The 16,955-nt window shown below is 43.0% G+C and overlaps 1 protein-coding gene across 1 annotated transcript in view; it reads right to left on the bottom strand.

Annotated features, from left to right (window-relative positions):
• Positions 1-244: 244 nt before the first annotated feature.
• VDR (vitamin D receptor) overlaps positions 245-16,955 on the bottom strand; it is a gene marked incomplete at both ends in the record, with an annotated part of 32,636 nt that continues 15,925 nt past the window's right edge. Inside the window, 6 exons of the mRNA XM_084254568.1 lie at positions 245-504; positions 2,208-2,324; positions 2,529-2,680; positions 13,304-13,475; positions 15,996-16,113; positions 16,328-16,512. Coding sequence (XP_084110694.1) covers positions 245-504; positions 2,208-2,324; positions 2,529-2,680; positions 13,304-13,475; positions 15,996-16,113; positions 16,328-16,512 — 1,004 coding nt within the window. The remainder of the gene's footprint in view (positions 505-2,207; positions 2,325-2,528; positions 2,681-13,303; positions 13,476-15,995; positions 16,114-16,327; positions 16,513-16,955) is intronic.

Below are 16,955 nucleotides of genomic sequence, written 5' to 3'. Positions count from 1 at the left end.
ATTGACAACAGCACCTCATGACTGAGGTCTTGAGGGACTGGGGGCAGCCTGTGGTCTTCAAGAAAGGGGGACTTAGTATTAGGTTGGGCTGAAGAGAGCGTGGGCAAGGTGGAGAGAGGAGGTGAGAGGGGAGGGGCTGAACTCCAGAGGGGGTGGGAAGGGGTTGGGCAGCTGCCAGCCCCAGGCTGGGGTATGCAGCCCCAGAGGAGCAGTCCCACCCATGTGCCACTGAGGGCTGCCTTAGTCAGGAGATCTCATTGCCAAACACCTCAAGAACAAGGGGCGTGAGCTTCATGCTGTTCTCAGGCTGGAAGGCCAAACTGCGGTACTGCTTGGAGTGCTCCTCATTGAGGCTTCGCAAGTCGGCCAGCTTCTGGATCATCTTGGCGTACAGCAGGTGGCTGCCAGGAGGCGGGTGGCGGCAGCGAATGTAGGTCTGCAGCGTGTTGGACAGGCGGTCCTGGATGGCCTCTATCAGCGCAGCGTCCTGCACTCCAGGGCGGTCTGCAGCACGCGAAGGGGTATGACGGGAAACAGCAACTCTGAGTCAGGTTGCTTGCTTTACAATCAACACCCAACTTCAGCCCCTCCCAGGTCACCCCTGTATGATAGCTGAGCTGTGACACCACAGTCTTCCCTAAAACCAGCTACTTCCCATTGCATTTAGGATCAAGTCCCAGGCCTCCACCTCACCCCTCTCCCTCCCTCCTTTGCTCTGCTCTGTCTTTCCATCAGGATCCTGATTTGTCTTGTTTTCTGACCTCCAGGCCTCCCAGCTGTGACCTCACTGCCTGGAACTCAGCTGTTTTTTTTTTTTTTATATATATATTTTTATATTTTATATTATATAATTCTTACATCATTTTTCATTTTTGCACAATGTATGCATTTTCATTTTGGTTATATTCCCCATACAATTCTCACCTCCGCTTATCTTCGCCTGAGTCTTAGTGATCTTTCAGGTAACAGCTTGAAAGACCTTCCTCAAGCCCATTCCTGATAACCCCCTACCTCCATGCCCCAGACAGTATCAGTTCTCTTCTATTATATTCTGCCGTAGTGGCACATACTTCTTTATTTTTAAAACTCTCATCACATCAGGAATTAGTCATTAAATAGTATTTGTTTATCCTGCAATATATGCTGTGGATACCAGAATATTAAAAGACATGCAATGTTTTATTAATCAATTTGTCCTCTGAAAGGGATGCATTTTAGGATGTCATCATTTTGATGTGACTCATACAAATGTTGACAATAGGCACTGTTTGTTGTACATTTAGTATTTCAAGAGATTTACTTAATTGCCTTTTGTCCATATATTATGTAGTTTATTTATAATTATTTTCTTGTAAACATTACAAGATTAGTTTATGTAGAGAAATATTAATGAATGTTCATCATCTCCCCACCTACGTTTATGGGTGTTAGATCAACTGCTTTGCTAGTTGCAAAGTCATATTATTAGAGTAAAAGTGTATTTGTAAACTGTATGGGAACTAATTAGAAATAAAAACCATTTTCATATATTATGGTTAAAAAATAGTATTTGTTTAATGTCTCCTATGTTTCATGAAAGAGTGTCCTGTTTGTTGCTGAATCCCTGAACCTACGGCCCAGTACTAGATGAGCAGGGGGGGAGGGAAGCCCATGTCCTTCCTTGGGCCCAGCCCAGGAGAGCATCCTTGGTCTGAAATAGTGTCCTTGTTCTCTGAACACTGTTGAAGTCAAGGCAGAGCTACCCACTTTAGGCCTCATCACCAGTATAACATCCCTGGGGTCACAACACCTACTCCTCAAACTTTCTCTTTCTCTCCCCACCCTAAATAGGCAGAAAAGCTCACAGGTCACAGCAGTGGCCTTCAAACCCAATCAGATAAACTGCCTGGGCAGAACCATCCATCAGGGCCCAGGGTTTTATTCCTGCACTCAGGGAACCACAGGAAAGTCCAGTCCAGATCTGCCTGCAACTTGAGAAACCCCATCTACCTGGTTCCTTGGAGTCCTCCTTATGACTCACCTGTGGTACCTCAAGGGACAGGCCAAGGGAAGTAAGGGATCTCTCATCACATACACTCCATATGGGCAAGCCCACAAAGTGGGTATTTCCTGTCTGTCTCTTCTTCCAAACTTCCCCTTGGGCCTTACCTGGGCTTCCTCCCTCACACTCTCACAGCCCAGATCCTGAATTCCTGCCAGGCCCCTACCTGGGGAGACAATGCAGATGGCCATGAGCAGGACGTGCTCCTCTTCATGCAAGTTCAGCTTCTTCAGCCCCACCTGGAACTTGATAAGCGGCTCAATCAACTCCAGACTATGTCCAGCTGTGAGAGAGAATAATCAGAAGCCTTGAGTGGAATGTAGGAGCCACACACTCCCCCCCCCCCACCTCCCCTCCATGTCTCAGTGGGCCTGACCATCCCCCTTCTTTTCTTGTTGCTGCTTAAACCCCCTCTGATGTGCTAGATCAGGAAGTGGGGGACCGGAGCCTAAGAGATGGAAAGAATGGAGGCAGAGTTCAGACACACCTTTGGTCACATCATTGACATTGTACTTGTAATCTTGGCTGCCGCAGGTCCAGGACATGTCATCCATGGTGAAAGACTGGTTGGAGCGCAACATGATGACCTCAATGGCACTTGACTTGAGCAGCACGATCTGGTCCTCAGAGGTGAGGTCTCTGTAGAGGAAGGTGGGAGCAACGTTGTTGGTGAAGACCTTCAAGTCAGCAAATCAGTGTTGTGTTTTAACAGGCTAATACCTGTCAGGTGACCAGAAGGTGTCCTGGGTTCATCAGAGAACTTAGGACTGATAGGGAAGGATAAGATTATTATCTTTTCCATCACGCAAGATTGTGATCATGCACTAACATGACAAGTGAAGTCGTTTGGCTGCAAAGACAAGGAAAACCCAGTGACTTGCTTAACCCCGGGCTTAACCAGCCAGAACCTAGGAGGACAGAGGCTGAGGAAGTATTAAAATGAATATGATGCTCTACAAAAGGCATAACAAAGTCATCTTCACATCTTCTCATTCCCCTCCTCCTGTACTCTGGTCCTTACTGGTAGTAAAGCTCAGCCAGCTCTATCTGTAGGCCATCTCTTGAGCCCTCGAACTCATTCCCACTCTTACCAGGGCTGTTTTCAATGGTCTCCTACGGAATCCCGGAGTTAAGTGTCTCTGGTGTCTGATTCATCCTAACTGCTATTGCAGGGAAATGTCACTCTGTGTTCACTGACTCAATCATCCCAGGATAAAGATCGAACTGACTTAAGCCTGCCTTACCAGCCTCCTTTCCTACTGCAAACTCTGTCCAACTTCCATTCTAGTAACACCAGACCATTCTGCATTCAGAGGCTGTCCATGCTCAGGCCACTGTGCCTTTGAGCATGTTGCACTGCAACCAACAATGCCCTTCTTCTGTTCCATTTCATCATCCTTAAATCTAATAAGGTTTCCCTTGGAGGCCCCCATCCTCTAATTCTTTTCTGCAGAATTAGAGCCACTTCCTCATGACTCTCTGAAATGGTTTGCGCTCACATTTTTGCTCAACTGGAAGCTGACTGGAAGCTGCATGATGACAAGCACCACCTCTTAATTACCTTAGTGTTGCCCACACATTGATCACTGAGCCCTGAGCACAATGAGAGGCCCAATAAATATGAGTTGATGAGTCAAGAGGCCAGTGACTAGGTGCACTACTTGGAGTCATGAACTGGGCTTTTCTGAAAAATGACAAGGACATGGCCGCGCCTACAGATTAACTTGCTTTTGCTTTTTCCTCTCTTTGTCTTCCAGACTCTATATTTTCTCCTGGGCATCCTGTAGTTGGGCTGCCACTCTCTCCATGGCTATACCCGTTCTTTTTTTTAAATATTTATTTATTTATGCATACAAGAGCTGGGGTGTAGGCCAGAGGTGTGGGGGAGGGGGGGTGAGAGGATTCACCAGAGACAGAGTGGGGAGCAGAACAGGCAGATCTACTGAAATACACTGCTGAGGGGAGCAGCTGGTGAGACAGGAGAGGTCTGCTGCGCCATGTGGGTCACCTCCTTGGCTGGGGAATCAAACTCATGCTGCGATGACAGGCAGGCGATAGCTTGATAATAGTGCTGTCTTTAACCCCTGTGCTACCAGGAGGCCCCAGCAGCTATACTTTGCTATGTAAAAATCTGGGAATTAGATAATAACAGAATTGAATTATGTATCAACAGGTGGTGATGATGGGGAATGAAAGGTTTGCATAAGTAGGATGGCAAGGGTTTGCACTGAAAAACAAATCAGGGATGCTAGATTGGGAAGGCTGTGTCTATTTCCTCTCCAGCATTTCTAACAGACGACTCTCACAGAATCAGTGTTCCTCTAGTGCCAGGGGGCTCACAGCCTTTGGATTCAGCCACAGCTGCTAGCTCTTAGGCTAGTAGCTTCTTCTATGGAGCTACAATGGACATGTGTACTCTCATCCATTGCTTGTAGCTCTGTCCTGTCAAAGAACACACAACCAGATTTTTGCATTCGCCATGGGAAATCCCTTTAACCATTTAAAGAATGCTACCATATCCGCCATGTGCCTTCCCCGGGATGGACAGCCCTAGTGACATGATGTCTAGATGACTCCTCATCCTTGTCACTTTGCTCTAGAAGCTCAATTCACATTTTTTTAAAAAATTTTTTATTATATATTTTTTACATCATTGTTCATTAAACAATATTTGCTTCCCCCCACCCCCTCAGGTTTAGTTCCCATAGAATTTCCTTCCCCAATGCACCTGTGCACCATCACCTCAGTCCCCTGTGCTCCTCCCTCCCTCCCTCTGATCCCTCTCCCTCCTCCTCCCCTGCAGTATGTCTCTGATTTATAATTGTCTGTTTTTGCTTTGTTGTGTTTTGTATTGTTATTTTTTTTTTTACACTGATGGGTTCCCCTATATTCCTGCTATAAGTGAAACCACTATTTTTCTTTTTCCTTCTGGCTTATTTCACTGAGCATAATTCCATCTAGCTCCATCCACATTGCTGCAAATGGCATGAGTTTATCTTTTGGATTGCTGAATAATATTCCATTGTGTATATATACCACATCTTGATCCAGTCATCTATTTTTTGGCATTTGGGTTGTTTCCAGGTATTACCTATTGTAAATAGTGCTGCAATAAACATAGGGGTACAGGTGTTCTTTTGAATCAATGTTTTTGTGTCCTTTGGGTAGATCCCTAGCAGTGGAATTGATAGGTCATATGGTAACTCCATTTTTAGTAGACTGAGGAACCTCCATACAGCTTTCCATAGTGGTTAGACCAGTTTGCATTTCCACCAGCAATGTGGGAGAGTTCCTTTTTCACCACATCCTCACCAACCTTTGTTGCTGCTAGTTTTTTTAATATATGCCATTCTTACTGGTGTAAGGTGGTATCTCAGTGTGGTTTTGATTTGCATTTCCCTGATGATAAGGGATGTTGAACATTTTTTCATATGCCTGTTGGCCATTTGCATTTCCTCTTTGGAGAAATGTCTTTTAAGTTCTTCTGCCCATTTCTTGACTGGATTGTTTAGTTTGTTTTTGTTGAGTCGTGTGAGTTCTTTGTATATCTTTGTGATCAGTCCCTTATCAGTTGTATGGATTGCAAATTTTTTTCCCAATCTGTGGGGTGTCTCTTTGTTTTGGTTAATGTCTCTTTTGCTGTACAGAAGCTTTCAGCTTGATGTAATCACAGGTGTTTATCTTTTCCTTGACTTTCTTTGCTTTGGGTGATGAGTCTTTTTTTTTTTTTTTTTTGGTGGGATCTTCGCCGGCGGCTGGGGAGAGAACCAGCACTGCAGAAGCTGCGGTCAGCCTCACAGCCCAGCGCTCAACCACTGCGCCACCAGGGGAGGCCCTGGGTGATGAGTCTTTAAAGATATTTCTGAGATGTATGTCTTGAAGAGTTTAACCTATATTTTCTTCAATATATTTTATGGTTTCAGGTCTTATGTCCAGTTCTTTTATCCATTTTGAGTTGACTTTTGTGCACGGTGAGAGGTAGTGGTCTAGTTTCATTTTCTTGTATGTGGACGTCCAGTTTTCCCAGCACCATTTATTGAACAAACTGTCCATGTTCCATTGCATATTCTTTGCTCCTTTGTCAAAGATTAGTTGTACATATACGTGTGGCTTTATTTCTGGGCTCTCTATTTGGTTCCATTGGTCTGTGTGTCTGTTTTTGTTCCAGTACCAAACTGTTTTAATTATTATTGCTTTATAGTATAGCTTGAAGTTTGGAAGTGTGATACCTCCTCTCTCCTTTGTTTTCATCAGTACGGCTTTGGCTATTCACAGTTTTTCATGGTTTCATATGAATTTCATCAATATTTGTTCTATTTCTTTGAGGAATGTCATTGAGATTTTTATTGGAATAGCATTGAATCTGTATATTGCTTTTGGTAGGATGGTCATTTTCATAATGTTAATTCTTCCGATCCATGGGCAGGAGATGTCTTTCCATTTCTTTGTGTCTTCTATTTCTTTTAACAGTGTTTTATAATTTTCTTTGTACAGGTCCTTCACCTCTTTTGTTAGGTTTATTGCCAAGTATTTTATTTTTTTTGTATCATCAATTCACATTTTAAAAATAAAACTACCCTGTCATCATTTAGTCTCAATTTATTACCTGAGTAAAACTTGTTTATTACTAAATCTTTGGAAAATACAAGCCAAAAATTAAGGCAACTGAAAGTTGCTCATAATTACAGCTTACATTTGATGTGTTTCCTTCCTATTTTTTCCCCCATAAAAATATCTCTTCTAAAGCATATTTGAGTTTGTACTAATTCTGTCCCACTTTCTGCATTATATCAACATACTATGAGTTATTTGATCAGTCTTTCATCCAACCATTTTTGAACAGTTTGTTTTTAGTTTTTGTTATTTTAAGTAATTCTGGAAGGACATCTTTGCACATAACCTTTTGTTCAACACCAAACTCAAAATGGGTATAAGAGTGTGCAAACATCCCCATTAGTGGAGGGCCAGAGATTTCAGGGGGGCCACTGCCTAGTGTGTCAGACACGCTACTACTATGAAGACAAACCTGGAAAGACCTCAATTACCACCCCCAGCCTGGAAATACAGGGACCTTCTACATGCAGTTACAGTCAGAATAGGGGGTAATGGGGGAGGAAGTAGAGCTGGATATAAAGGGGACTTATTCCTGAACCAGCATGGGTGCTGTGCCTCTCCCTGGGCCCTGTCTCATATTTATGTAGTTACAATGATTTTTATTTATTTATTTTTAAAGACTGATTTTATTTATTTATGCATACAAGAGCTGGGGTGTAGGCCAGAGGTGCAGGGGCAGAGGGTAGTGAGAGAATTCCCCAGAGAAAGAGTGGGGAGCAGAACAGGCGGGTGGACTGAATACACTGCTGAGGGGAGCAGCAGGTGAGACAGGAGAGGTCTGCTGTGCCATGTGGGTAGCTTCCTGGCCAGGCATCTAACTCGTGCTGCAGTGGCTGCTGATAGCTTCACAGTGCTGAGACTTTACCCCTTATGCCACCGGGAAGGCCCTTTAATGATTTTTAAAAATGTATCATCAAGTTAATAATTGCCATGTTTTCCATAGCTTAATTTTCTTTTTTTTATTGCTTCCTCTTCCCACACTGTTCAGCAGCCTCTTCTAACTATTTCCACAAAGGAAATCACATCAGGAAATCTGTCATTGCTAATATTTTCCTCATAGACATCCCTCTTCGCGAACTCCACTCTCTGTCTCTCTCCCTCTCTCTGGTGCGTTTTGCTCTCTAGACGTGCCAAGTATTCTTTTCCCCACAACCATGCCTTATATGCCTATATCCCCATGTTCCTTCTCCTGTCTTCTCCCTCTTAACTTTAAAGCCCTCATGGTGTTTATTGATATCCATGAGTTATTGTAAGCACTTTATCTAATCTTCTGCTATGTAAATGCACAGTAGTTCCTTTTATTTTTCTGACTTGTTGAATTGCACACACTTCTCTTTAATGTCTGCATTCGTCTTTCCTTATGAAAATACCACATCTTCTTGGTTCAGTCATTTGTTGATAGGGTGCTTCTGTGTTCTAGATGTGATGGTAAATAGTGCTGCTATGAACATTGCAAAGCATGTATCTCTTTGTGTTGATGGTTTCATAGTCTTTGGATAGATGCCCAAGAGTGGGATTACTAGCTCATACAGTATTTCCATTTTTCTCTTTTCAAGGTAAATCTAGATTGCTTTATAAAATATTTGCACCCATTTATATTCTCCCTATCATGTAATAGGGCTCTTCTTTCTCCACGTCCTCACCAGCACTTGTTGGAGGTCTTTTTAATATATGCCATTCTCATGGGTGAGAGACGGTATCTCATCATGGTTTTAATCTGCATCTATCTTATTGGAAGTATTGATGAACCTTTTTTTCATATGTCTCTTGACTTCTAAATTTCTTCTTTGGTGAACTGTCTCTTCATATCTTGTGCCCATTTACTAATTGGGTTGTTTTATTATTGCTAAATTGTGTGAGTTTTTTATATATATTAAACATTACCCATTAATTTGCTATATATTGTGTGAATATTTTCTCCCATTCAATAGGGTGTCCTTTTAATTATCTTGCATTTTCTTTTGCTGTGTAAAAGTTTTCTAATTTGAATAGTCCCAATTGGTTATTTCTGCTTTTATTTCCCTTGCCTTGAGGGTTGGGTCACCACAAACATCTTTATCATTAATGTCATGGAACATATTCCCAATGTTTTTTCTTCTATACAGTTTATGGTTGCAGGTCTTATATCTAAATCTTTACTTCATTTGGAGTTTATCTTTTTGTATGGGATTAGCAAGTGATCCAATTTCATTTTTTTACACGTGACTTGCCAATTTTCTCAGCACCATTTATTAAAGAGCCCTTTCCCCATTTTATGGTGTTGGTATGTAAGTGGATTTATTTCTGGACTTTCATTTCTATTCCATTGATCCATGTATCCATTTTTGTGCCAATACCACATTGTTCTTAGCACTGTTGTTTTACAGTGAAGTTTGAAGTCAGGTAATGTGATACCTCCATTTCTCTCCTTTTCCTCAGGATTGCTTTGTAATTTGAGATCTTTTGTGGCTTCATATACATTTCAATATTTTTGTTCAATTTTTTTTTGAAAATGATTGCTGGTATTTTGATGGGATGGCATTAAATTTATATATAAGTTTGGGCAGGATAGTCATTTTGATTATTTTGATCCTCTTCATCCATGAGCATGGGATATCCTTCATCTTTTTAAGTTACTCCCTAAGTCCTTGAGTAACATCTTGTAGTTCTTGTTGCATAGGTCCTTTACCTCCTGAGTTAGTTAATTCCAAAGTATTTAATTCTTTTGGCATTGTTGTACTATATCTATTATTATATATTATTCTATAATAAATAATATATGCTTATTGTTTATGATATTATTATAAATATATTATAAATAAATATTATAATTATAAATGTAATAATCAAAAAAAATTTTTTTTGCTTTCATTCATTATTTGTATATAAAAAGATTATGTATTTCTGTACTGCTGTATTATGTAACCAGCCACCTTGCTGTATTCATTTCTTGTTTTTTGGGGTTTTTTTTGGTGTAGTCTTTAGGATTTTCTATAGATAATAAAATATTGTCTGCGAATAATGATAGTTAGATTTCTTCTTTTCCATCTTGGATTATTTGTTTATCTGAGAGCTCTGGACAAAACCTCTAATACTAAGTTAAACAGAAGTGGTGACAATGGGCATCCTTGTCTTGTTCCTAACTCGAAGGGGAAAGCTTTCAGGTTTTACCACTAAGTATTATAGTGGCTGTTGGTATATGGGCCTTTATTATATTGAAGTAGGTCCTTCTATTCCCACTTTGTTTAGAGCTTTTATCATAAACAGGTATTGAATCTTACCAAATGTTTTCTCTGCCTCTGTTGATATATGATTTTTATCTTTAAATGTGTTGATATAATATACTACATCAGTTGATTTGTGTATATGCAATCCTTATATCTCTGGAATAAATCCCACTTCATCACTGTGTCTATTCCCTCTGATTTACTGCTGAACTTGATTTGCGAGTAATCAATGAGGATTTTTGCATTGTTGCTCATCAGGGATATTGGTCTATAGTTTTCTTTCCTTGTGCTGGTTTGGTAATAGGGTAATGTTGGCATCATAAAATATATTAAGGAGTATTCCCCCTTCTTGTATTTTTAAAAACAATTTTAAAGCAAGGTGGGTATTAGATCTTTTTTAAAAGTTTGATAACATTCACTTGTAAAGTCAAGGTTCTTTTGTTTCTGGAGCTGCCTTACAGTTTTCACACAGGTGATGGCTTCTGGGCACCTGTGATGTGCTATGGAAATGTATTGCTGACTGGCATTTCCCACTATCCTAGGCAGAAGACGGCTCCCCTCTCCTGGATTCCCAGATATCACTAGCAGGTCTCATTTAGAGCTCTTAGTTCTTAGCAGCAACTGTTTACAAATCTATCTTGGCAATCAGACACTGACTCCTGGCTTCCAGGAGTCACATAAGAAAGTTGTTTAGGATAGATGAACAACTGAGCATTGAGGAAAGGGCATAGGCCATTGACCCAGGAAGGAGTTTGTGGGATGGAAATGATAGTGAGGTTGAAGGTACTAATCCCAGATGTCCGGGCTCTCTCTTGGCAGTGAGACCTGTCATCCTTGGTTCTTATAACCCTCACTGGTCCTGAATATTTAGGTGCTGCTCCTAATACCACTTTCTCCATGCATTTCTTTTGCAGAGATGAGGGAGAAAGATTTTTGGGGAGCAAACCAAGAGGGTGAGGGAGGGGAGGTAGGAGGCAGGAGCAGGGCCAAGGCCACACCAAAGTGCAGTTCACACCCCGTACAGCCCTCCCAGTACCACCCCACTATGATTCCATGCCCACACTGGTGTCTCAGCCCGCCTCCACCTCGCCCCCACAGTTGTCTCATCCTGCCTTCCCCACACCTTCCAACCTGCCTACAGGCAGCAAGATCAAAGTCACCAGGGATGGAACCATTGTTCTTCCACTTCTTGGAAAAACAGAACCCCTAAGTGCAGAAACTGGTGGAACCAGGGAGCAGTTGAGCTGGCCCCACGTGGGTCCCATTGGAGCCTGGACTCTGGCGCTAGCCAAAGCTCAGCATTCCCTCCATTTGGCCACAGACAGCGTCCATATCAGTGTCCCCATGAGCGCTCTTGCCAGGGCCCCTCCACTGTTATTGGAACACATTCTGCCTGGGGCTTCTCAAGTCATGCTCAAGAGAGAAGCCATCTCAGGATGTTCAGAATCTACTGAACCAATTTTGCATCAATAACTGGGCTGCACCAGTGCCAGCTCATGTACACATCACATTGGCCACCACTGCTGGGATAAATTCTGGCAAAAATGAGGATGAAGGGAAAGGAAGGGGATAGACTTCAGCACACCTGTGGGGAGAGAAAGTGAAGTGTGAGTAAGCCTATTTGTGTCAGGGTGTATGTGGTAAGTGTAAGGGATAGCGGCCAAGGGTGAGAAGAAAAACAGGGGCTCAGGTTAGAGTAGATGGGGCCACACTTGGGTAATCTGGCTAAATGACTTTCCTTTTGGGACAATTTTCCCAAGTGTGCAATCCCCGTCATCAAACCTTAGCATCTGGATGGGATTCCCGGGTCTTCTCGTCTAATTTCCCACCAGGCAAGGATGGGTGAACCCCCTGTAGATGACCCCTGCTCCCTGGAACTGAGATAGATCTGGATGCTACAGTGTATCCATTGGCACTTTAGTGTTTTTTCTCTAGCTGTTTACACAAAACAAGATTTTTTTGGAACATAAGAAGTTTGCAAACAGTAATGAAGAGTGGAGGAGGGAGTTGGAACTTGTGCTAAGTGGAATGTGTTGTCAGTTCCAAGTTTAGGCTCTGGAGGGTAAATCCCAGGCCCAGCGTGATGCTGAGCTCGTGGGTGACACTCAGTAGCTTGTTCCTGCCTGATTGCCAGAGTGACCCTTCCCCTTTTTTGCTGTAATCGAAATGTGAATGTAAGAAGAATGTCTCAACTCTGCTTGATCTTTTTCTCTTTTCAATTCTCACATTAATTCTAGGAAAAGTATGGGAGATACCCTTGTATTTGGCTTGGTGAGAGGCATGAAACAAACTGCCGGCTGTCTCAGGGCAGAAACAAACTGGAAGTACCGGGTTTAGATCTGTGAATTACCATCATCTAACTGATAACGCAGTAATTTCAACAGTAACTGATGGCTTCCCTAAACAGCAGAGACAGTCACAAAACAATACACAGCTTCTCATATTAGTTTCCATCAAGATCTGGTCAATGCCAAATCATGTTCCAGCCCTCAGGATTCTGGCACTGAACCCGAGCACCAGCATCTAGGAAGCGTTCCATGCCTGCTGCTATGAATGCAATGACTGTACCATTTGAAATGATAATAGTGCTTGATATTGATTTATATCTTTCTCAATCACATAATATTTGTATCTTATGGCCATGTTCCAAATGGACCTTTAGAAAGAATGGCATATAAATATATATGAATTTAGGTGTAACTACTTTCCACTATATGGATGCTAAAAGCATCAATACTCTGTTCTTTAAGAAGTTTTATACTGTGTGACTATTTAAATGTAAGCAGTATTCATAATGTTATTACCAAGACAGTAAGACATTTGAATGAATGCATTAAAGTTGTAGACATGATTCCGTAAGTAAGGATCTCTATTCCATTCTTAAACGTATCTGCTTTGGCAACAAGGTCTTAGTATTGTTAGGAAGTATTTTTTTAAATGGAAATTTGGATAAGGGGTGCCCAGGTCATATGTGCCAGTAAACTTGTCTCCCTTCAAAGTTCCTAAATTTTTCACAAGTCTTCATGCCCAAACTTTTCTCCTCTCTATCACTTCATTCTGGTTTCAGAATTGGGTGAGGGAGATTAACGTAGATTTGATTTAAAGGGATAACATGAGGATTAGACCCAAGCCAGCAAGGGTGGACATAGCAGTGAACTTGGAGTTCTAAACCTGGCTCCTACACACTCATTCCAGCACTAGAAAATCATCCTGAATGACCACTGAATCTCTTTAGGATTCCATTCTGTCATCCAGAAAGTGTGGGGGGCAGAAAACTCCCCGATGCTGGCTTATAATGTTGAATTGGTTGTACTTCTTAAAACACAGATTCCTGGGCCTACCCCAGGGATTCCGATTTAGGAGGTCTGGGGAGGGGCCTGAGTCTCTCTTTTGGGAAGCAGCAAATTAGTGATCTCTGACTTCTGTGCCAGAAGCTTCTTACCTGAACCCTGGGATCATCTTGGCAAAGCCAACGACCTTTTGGATGCTGTAGCTGACCAGGTCAGCTAGATGGGGCAACATGGAGAGCTGGGACAGGTCCAGAGTCACAGAAGGATCATCTGAGTCTTCTTCATTCAGATCCAGGTTGGAGAAGTTGGTCGGTTCCATCATGTCTGGGGAGTATGAGGGAAGACAAGGAACTACTTAAGGATACATGAACCAGGATTCCTCTCGCTTGACGCTGTGAGGACTCCTGCATTCTGGTGCAGGGTCAGCTGGAATCCTGCATGAACCCCTCTCCCTGAAGGTCACTCTTCAGTCCAGGTTTCCTTATAGGATTCTCCTTGCTCTTCCTTCATCACAGTGGGGAGTGAAATAAAAGACTGGAGAAACTCCAGGAAATGAGATTTCCTCCAGACCATATACTACTGCTCTTAGTGATCTCAAATAAAATATGTATTTCGAACAAATAAACTTGTAGAAAAAAATGTTCAACTTCACCAATGATCAAAGAACTGCCAAATAGAAGAGCATCTATACTCTTTACCTGTAAACCAAAAAAATATATATTTAAATGTTGATTCCAGTATTTGTAAAGATGTAGGGCACTAGGCAACCCTTATGCAGTGGTGGGACACTAAAGGAGGAATGTATTTGGGCAAGTAATCAAGACAGCTACTTGACGAGAGGGACCAAAACCCTACAATTATGTATATCCATTGACCAGTAATCCCACTTCCATAAATTCATCATGAGGAAAAAAATTGGTATAAGAATAAATATTTAGCCACTAGCATACTGTCAAACTTTAATGGAAACTGGGAAGCAATCCAGATATCCAATGATAGGAGATTTAGACAATGTTATTGTATTTTTAAAACAACAGTCCAGATGCATATTAAATGATGCAACTATATATTGTTATTATGAAAAGAAAAAATAGTTACCAGACTGTCCATAATACAATTCCATTTCTGAATATTTGTGTGAGTATGTGTTTAACAAAAAAGATGAGAAAGAGATATATCACAGTGTTAACGGGTGATTACTTTTGGGTAGTAGGATCATAAATATATATACATATATGATATATGCAACATACACACACATACACATAATTTGTTACATTTTCTAAATGCCTACATTTAGAACATATATTACTTTTGTAAAAATTTTAAAAAAATTTTAAGTGTTAACTAGTTTGAATTAAAAAAGGTATATACTGTAGTATATAATAGTGGGATGGGAAGCACCTCAAGTCAATTAATTTGATACTTCGGGTGTTAAAACTCCCAAGGACTTCCCTGGTGGCCTAGGGGTTGAGTCTCAATGCTATCACCACTAGGGCCTGAGTTCGATCCCCAGCCAGGGAACTACCCATATATGGCACAGCAGAGCTCTCCTGTCTCACCCGTTGCTCCCCTCAGCAGTGTATTGCAGTCAATCTGCCTGTTCTGCTCCCCACTCTGTCTCTGGTGAATCCTCTCAACAACTCCCCACCCCTCACCTCTGGCCCACACCCCAGTTCTTCTAAGCAAGTAAATAAATAAAGCTTCTTTTCTAAGTAAAATAAAACCTCTAAGTAATATGGAATGACTCTAAAAGCTGAAGTACAGACCTGCAAACAACATGCAGATTGACCCTCATTCATATAAATGAGCATGCCAGCAAGTGAAAAGAGCAGGAAGCAGGGGAGAGGAAACGCATACAGGGGAGGGATTCCTACAAGGCTAGGGACTCAGAGGGCCCAGCACCTCTTAGCTCCTGACCACCTCCCTCCTGTCACTCCTGGCTGGGCAGACTCAATGTCTGGCTCCACTGCATTTCTCTGCAGTTGGCACCGGGACCCTCTTACCTGTTCTGGATCTGGGCACAGAACCATCAGTGAGTCTGGTGGAAATGTATTCGTGGGTTATAGTTCCCCAGAGGGGAGAAGGCTGTCCCATCCCTGCCTTCCTGTGTGTTCCAAGTGGAGGGCAAGTGTTGGCAAAGAGGTAAAGGGATGAATGGCCAGAGCAACAGAGGGTGAGGCGGGAAGAGGATGGCAGGAGAGGGAAAGCAAGGATATGCTGGAGGTGACAGGTCCTTCAGGGCCTTGGTGGTCTCCCAGGGCTTACCAAGTTAGGGTACCAGGGGACCCCACATTTTCCCTACACTCCAAATTTCACCTTCCAAAGACTCTGATATTCATAGATAAATGTTCTCTTGTTTATCTGAAATGTGTTAAGAGACTAGATTTAACAAGTTCTGTTGCAAAGGAAAAAAATCATTGTCATTATGTAAGGTGATGTATAGTAACTAAACTTACTGCCATTTTGCAATATTTATCAGTCACACCTTAACCTGATACAGAGTTTTATATTAACTATATCTCAATAATACTGGGAAAAAAAAAAAAACCACAAAGGCCCCAGACTCAAAATACCATTTAAAGGAACCAGTCACCCCAGAGAGGGAGCCAGGTACAGAAGTCTGGCTCGAAGGATCTTGTGGGTCGGAACCCCGGTTTGGCCTGCTTCCTAGCATAGGCCCTGGGGTAGTGACCCCTCTATTGTCAAAATAAAAAAGGTAAAGTTTGTTTGGGGACGTGAGCATCACGCAGAACTAATGTGCTACCCACTGTCTGCAGCCTGGACAGGTGCGGGCGGCAGTGGGCTCCTCTTCCACTTGGGCTTGCCGGGAGGAGCACTTACCTGGAGACGTGTAGTGGTCTGAGCAGGAGGAGGATGAGTCTCCAGAAAAGCTAGGCGTGTAACTTAAGCATGGCTTTGCGGGGTGGCTCCCTCCATCCTCCCCCAGGCGCACAGGAGGCTGGAAGGTAAAGGTGGAGAATCAGGAGCGCCCATTTCAGGGCCACCTTCCCACCCGGGCCCCGACAGGCCTCTCGAGTGCCAAAAGGACAGGCCGGCCTCTGTCCCTTCCCCAGCTCCAGGCCAGGATGCCCGGTCCCTCCATCCCACTGCCTTTGCGGTGGCTGCGCTGGCCTCGTTGTCCGCTCACCCTCCCAGCCCTCAGGTGCACATACGCGGAAATGGCTGAAGTCGGCGTAGGTGGGGTCGTAGGTCTTGTGGTGAGCCTCCAGCAGGATGGCGATGATGCGCTGCTGCTCCTCCGACAGCTTGGGCCGCAGGCTGTCCTTCAAGGCCTCTTCCTCCTTCCGTTTCAGGATCATCTCGCGCTTGCGCTGCACCTCCTCGTCGGTGAGGATGACTGTGGGCAGACGGAGGGTGAAGGTGAGTGAGGGCTGGGCTGCAGCGCCTCGGGGAAGCCTCCCTCCAGGTGCTAAGGGAACAAGATGGGAACTGGTGTTCCCTCCAAGGGCCTTTCCTGCCACGGGAGACTCCAAGCTCTCTGAGATGGAAATCTGGATTTTCGTTGAGAGGGTTTCTATGAAAGCGCAAATGTATGAGAGTGGGGGGGAAAAGGAGGTGATGGCGGAGTAGGCTGGGGTTAAGGATGCTGGGTTCTCCCGAACAAGCTGTGTCCTCTGGGCAAACTGTTTAAACTCTCTGGGCCTTTGTTCTCTCATTTATAAAACAAAAAGTTTGGACCATATAATGTCTTCTAAGGTTTCTTTTTCGTTCCCGCCTCCATGAAGGGTATGTTTGTATTTGGAATCATAAAAGCTTCCTGAGCTGACCGGCTGTCCTGAG

Source organism: Talpa europaea, assembly GCF_964194135.1.
Source record: "Talpa europaea genome assembly, chromosome: 15".
Taxonomy (NCBI): Eukaryota; Metazoa; Chordata; class Mammalia; order Eulipotyphla; family Talpidae; genus Talpa; species Talpa europaea.
Note: the sequence above shows the minus strand (reverse complement) of the source record. Positions and strands in the feature narration are given on the sequence as shown.